At 37.2% G+C, this 6,000-nt stretch overlaps 1 protein-coding gene across 6 annotated transcripts in view; it reads left to right on the top strand.

Annotated features, from left to right (window-relative positions):
- Positions 1-819: 819 nt before the first annotated feature.
- Positions 820-6,000, top strand: part of raf1a (Raf-1 proto-oncogene, serine/threonine kinase a) — a 29,358-nt gene continuing 24,177 nt past the window's right edge. For 2 of the 6 annotated variants that reach the window (XM_079401191.1, XM_079401194.1), the window contains exons 1-3: positions 3,030-3,145; positions 3,398-3,595; positions 5,662-5,774. In XM_079401191.1, the coding sequence (XP_079257317.1) occupies positions 3,422-3,595; positions 5,662-5,774 (287 nt within the window). In that variant the 5' untranslated portion in view covers positions 3,030-3,145; positions 3,398-3,421. Of the gene's footprint in view, positions 1,145-3,029; positions 3,146-3,397; positions 3,596-5,661; positions 5,775-6,000 lie in introns of those variants that run through there. The other 4 variants (XM_079401193.1, XM_079401192.1, XM_079401195.1 and 1 more) reach the window with 4 other exon arrangements.

Here is a 6,000-nt window from a genome sequence, read left to right as displayed (position 1 = left end):
TTAACGAATTCATAGAGCAACCCCTACAGGGAAACTAGTGAAGTGAAGTGACTTACTGCCAAGTATGGTGACCCATATTCGTGCTCTGCATTTAACCCATCCAAAGTGCACACACACAGCAGTGAACACACACACACCGTGAACACACACCCGGAGCAGTGAACACACACACACCGTGCACACACACACACAGCAGTGAACACACACACACCGTGCACACACACCCGGAGCAGTGGGCAGCCATTTATGCTGTGCATGTTTATGTGGTTTATGAGGACACAAATGTGTATAATGACATGGGTATGACAGAGGTATTACAATATGAAGGTGGTTTATGAGGACACTGCCTATGTCCCCGTAATTCAAAAGGCTTAAAAAACATACTAAATGGTGTTTGTTTGAAGATCTAAAAATGCACAAAGTCTCCTGTGAGGGCTAAGTTTAGGTGTAGGGTTGGTGTAGGGCAATAGCACACACAGTTTGTTCAGAATAAAAACCATTACGCCTATGGAGAGTCCCAATAAACCACAGAAACCAACATGTGTGTGTGTGTGTGAGAGAGTCTCTCTCTCTCTGTGTGTGTGTGTGAGTGGGAGTCTCTCTCTCTCTCTGTGTGTGTGTGTGTGTGTGTGTGTGTGTGTGTGTGGGAGTCTCTCTCTCTCTCTGTGTGTGTGGGAGTCTCTCTCTCTCTCTCTCTCTGTGTGTGTGTGAGTCTCTCTCTCTCTCTCTCTCTCTCTGTGTGTGTGTGTGTGTGTGGGAGTCTCTCTCTCTGTGTGTGTGTGTGGGGGGGGGGGAGTCTCTCTCTCTCTCTGTGTGTGTGGGAGTCTCTCTCTCGCTCTCTGTGTGTGTGTGTGTGAGTCTCTCTCTCTCTCTCTCTCTCTCTGTGTGTGTGTGTGTGAGTCTCTCTCTCTCTCTCTCTCTCTCTGTGTGTGTGTGAGTCTCTCTCTCTCTGTGTGTGTGTGTGTGTGTGAGTCTCTCTCTCTCTCTCTCTCTCTCTCTCTCTCTGTGTGTGTGTGTGTGTGTGTGAGTCTCTCTCTCTCTCCCTCTCTCTCTCCCTGTGTGTGTGTGTGTGTGTGTGTGCGAGTGTGACGTCACGGTCGTTTCTTCAGGTTATGGCGGAGCTGAAATCTTCAAACTTTCTCTGGTGAGCGCTTATCGCTTCTTGAAATGCGTTATGAGTTTTGTGTTTGTAATGCTTCTCTGTTTTTCGTCTGGTGATTATAAAATTATAACTGTCTTGTGAAGTGTTTGTAGAGTTTGCTGCTTGATTTGATAGGTTTAAATGTAGGAAAGAAATAAGGGCCGCAGAGGTAATAAGTAACGTTAGCTGCTCAACAGTGTAAACAATCTCTTTATACGTTTATAACAATAAGAAATGATTTCCCTGATAGTAAAGATAGTTATTTGAGTTTTAGTTATTTTCCATGAAGTTTACACCCTTTCCCGTGACATTACCGACGGATTGAGTGTGTTTTGATCTTCAAACAGAAGCGTTATACAGTCGAAGAGCGGTTTATTAAGCGAGCAGACTCTGATGACAGAAACAATACCGTTACTGTTCAATGCAACACGTGCTTCAGCTAAACTCACGATTGGATTTTGACAGCTAAGGTTAAGTTTTCCGGATTACATTAACTGCCTGTGTGTGTGTGTGTGTTTCATTATTATGACACAATTAGCCAAATTCAAGAAAGTTTCTATAGTTGAGAGAAGCTGTCAATACGGGTTACAGTTGTGTAAAACCCCACAGCACAGGTAAGATATTTTAATGGAATAAGGGATGTTAATTCCCCAATTGGGTGAAAACAAAATGGTCTTTCATTAAATACATTTGGTTGTTTTTGACCCAGCTCTCTCTCGCTCTCTTTCTAAATTTCACACTTCTCTTTTGCACAGCAAAGCCTGCTAATATAACGTGCTAACATGATTAAAGGGATTCAGTAATAAAATAAGAACAAATATAGCATTAGTAGTGCTGTCAAGCGATTAATCACATCCAAAATAAACATCTTGTTTACATGATATATGTAATATATATATATATGTGTGTGTGTGTAAATAATTAACTATATATAAATAAATATACACACATACAGCATATATTTAGAAAATATGTACATGTATATATTTCATATAATTTATATTATATTTAAATATGTATATAAATATATTTAATATATAAACAACATATTTTTCTGAAATATGTACATGCATGTGCATGTATTTATGTACACATAATAAATACACACAGTACACACACATATGTAAACAAAAACTTATTTTGGATGCGATTAATCAGCACTAAAATTAATAAGTAGTAATAAATGTACTTCAGATATTTCTAAGAGATGTTACAGAAGCTGTAGTAAAAACAAATAAACAGCATAGTCTTCATTGTATTAATTAAAATTGCACTGAAAAACTGCAAAAGTGATTCTCTCTTTTTGTGGTTGTTTGATTAAGTTTAGAAACAGCATCAGGTATAGACCTAATACACAGATTCAAAATACTGACACTAATACGATTTTATCATCCAAAAACTAATACTTGGTTTTTAAGATTGTTTGCAACCTCGTAGCATTAATCATACTTGTTATACTGTTATTTATGGACCAGTTCTTTAAAGCTGCTTAACAGACTATTGACTTGATCAAATGTAGAAGTGTAAGATCTAATGCTTTTATTTGGTGCCTTTTACACACAGTTCGAACAGTTGAGTAATGTTAGTAGTAGTATTGTCATGCCATGCTGAAGATGATTTATCGTATTATAGTTACGAATAACATCCTTGGGCCTGTACCATGAAGCCAGTTTACACTCTCCCAGTATATTACGCAAATAATAGGCTAGTCCTGTGGAATCTAAAAAATTAGCTTTTAAAAAATAAATTATAAATAAATATAAAGCTTTAAAAAGTGACTCAAAAATGAAAAAAGATTTAAGGTTACATTTACAAGTCTCTGTATACCTACGTATATTATCAACTCTATAAACTACGGTCACAACTTTCACTTGCACTACATAGCAAGATGTTTTCTTTTAGTTGCCTTTTCTCATGGATAACTCGTCTTCTTGCTGTATAGATGCATTTTCAGTCAAACATCTTCATCATCATCGGTCATCATCTCATAATCAGGAGAGAGAGGTGAATCTCAAGCGAGTCGTTGTTTCTCGGTCTTTTATGGGATACATATCCGTATATCCATATTGTCTGCTACTAATGTCACGTTTGTCCATAAGCTCAGGATCATAGCTTGAGCTTACAGAGAAAGCTGATGGTCAGTGTCATAGTACCTGATTGAATTGGTTTGGTTTTGTCAACTCAAAGCTAACCCTGAGTTTGTTCAGCCAGCATCATGGTACAGGCTGCCGTCCTCTTTGTTTGTGGTTTTTCCAGACGTGAGTGCTAGAGGCTATTATAATGGATCAGCTTCAGGGAGCGTGGCGATCCGTCACCAACGGTCTGGGAATGAAGGAGTCTGTGTTCGTGAGCTCATGTGTGTCTCCTGTGATCCGAGGAGTGCGCCGCTCCTCAGACGAGTCCAGAACCAGCAGCACCATCCGAGTCTTCCTGCCCAACCAGCAGCGGACCGTGGTGAGCGAGCCAGACTGCACTTCATGTAGAGAAGCAGAAAGAACTGCAGTCAAATTTCACAAATCTTAGAAAAGCTAAGCAGACCACTGCTTACTGGTGCTGTGTACTAAACATTGAGTAGTGCAAATGAAAAATACTACACAGAAGAGTACGGTCAAAAGCTCACTTTAGTTTGTATACCAGTTCTCACTATTAACTATAACTTTTGCCTCAATAAACTGCTAATTGGCTGCTTATTAATAGTCAGTAAGGTGGTTCGACATAACAGAAACATGTTATCTCTACTCAAATACATAATGTATGATGAACTAAACTGAATTAAGTAAACAACCATGTCCAGATAACTTGAATCAATCAAGTTCATCCTAAAGTCCACAATAAACTGTCCTTATTGTTCTCTTATTGTTAGGAGTTAGCCAGAAGATGGTTGGTACATCCATGGCATGCCCCAACTAGTTTATTATTATTATTATTAAAACAACTTTAATTCTTGTTAGCAGGTCCTCAACCCAAGCACATGTGCTACACTTCACCATGATGTAACCCCCAAAAACACTAGCATACCAGAAACTCTTTTAAATACAAACATAAAAGAGCATTAAACATTAATATGTATCCCAATTGTATCATCTTGAGAAAAGATGCATAAAATAACATTTTATTTGAACATTTACTCTCCCTGTCCAGCCCCGTGCAAAGCATGATGGGAAGTGGAAATCCTGATTATATAATGATACTTCAACACAACTAAAATCATTTATGTATCTTAACTCAAAAGGATTAAGTAATGTGGTTGAAAATGATTGTGTTAGGTTAACTTGATTTAAGTAAACTGAACAAGCACCAAATGCTATTTTGACCTTTTGAACCTGAAAACATTTAGTTGAACCAAAGCATAACTGTTTCAAGTCAGTTCACCACAATGCAACTGTGTTTGAACAAGAAATGTAATACAATGGTGTTAAATTAAAATTAATTGTTTAAATATTACAGTACAATTAACTGTATCGCAACAGTATCATAAAATCTTTTTTTTTTAGTGAATGGGATTAAGGGATCTAAAATATGATAATTCAATTCAAGTTTATTAGGAGCTATATCATGCAGAATAAGGTATTAATATGTGCTTTATAAGCTTTAAAAGTTTTCTCATAAGATTTGGTTTGGTCCTCACACTGCACATAGTGTGACCCATTCAATATAACTATAAAAATAAATTAATAATAGTGATAATAATTTTATTCCACTTTATTTTAGTTTTTTTTTTTTTATAAAATAATAAACAAAATAATAAAGTGTGACAATAAGGTGAGTATTAAGTAAAAATGCTATTATTTTATAGTAAAGTTAAAAATAAAATGATAAATATGGAAAAAAAAAAAATTCAAATATGAATTTTCATCATTTTCAAACTTAAAATCAGCAAGCTTTTATTTTGGTGGGTTGCCGGCAAGTTAGTTTATGTGCTGCCGACTGAACAGCGTCAGTGAATGAAAGGTCAGCGGAAAGCCTAGATGTATGCTTTCAGGTCGAATAGAAATCTTATAAAGTACAGTTTGTGCATCTAAAATGGTAATTGTGCATTAACAGCTGTCAACCATGTCGGTACGCAAATGAACTTATTTACACAGCGCATTTTCTTTATTTGGTGGCGTATGCGCATCTACGTACCACTTATGTGCACCCCTGCTTGAAAGTACTGATAAACAGCTACTATGCATGCTAATAAGCAACTAGTGAGAGTTGGTCCTTTAACTAAAGAGTTGCCAGTCAAAACTGTGGTTATTACAGTCATGACGTTTTAAGACATAGTAATAATTTCCTTTCAACTGTAATCTGTCTCAAACAAACATAAGTAATATTCAGAGTTTGTTGGAATGAATGTTGTAGACTGCCGACCACTTCTTTCTTTGGAAGAGCTCATTATAGCAGGCAGTCAAGTTTGCTTTACAGAAGAATCTCGCAAATATTATTGTCTAAAGGAAGTGAAAATGAAATGTGGTTTAAACCATTGATTGTCTGGTGTGTTGTTGCTCTTTGAAATGATGTGCACGCTCGTCCTGAAGGTGAATGTGCGGCCAGGCATGACGCTCCACAGCTGTCTGATCAAAGCGCTGAAGGTTCGAGGGCTCCAGCCGGAGTGCTGCGCTGTCTTCAGTCTCCATCCGGGACAGAGAAGGTCGGATCACACAGAAAACATGCAAAATCATCCGTACGAACAGAGCACAGATCTTTCTTCAGTGCATGCAAAACAAAGACTTCAGAAATACTAAGATGCACACATATATGTGACCCTGGAGCACAAAAAATAAGTAGCACAGGTATATTTGTAGCAATAGCCAACAATACATTGTATGGGTCAAAATGATCCATTTTTCTTTTATGCCAAAAATCATTTGGATATT

Source organism: Barbus barbus, assembly GCF_936440315.1.
Source record: "Barbus barbus genome assembly, chromosome: 40".
NCBI classification, from domain to species: Eukaryota; Metazoa; Chordata; class Actinopteri; order Cypriniformes; family Cyprinidae; genus Barbus; species Barbus barbus.
Note: the sequence above shows the minus strand (reverse complement) of the source record. Positions and strands in the feature narration are given on the sequence as shown.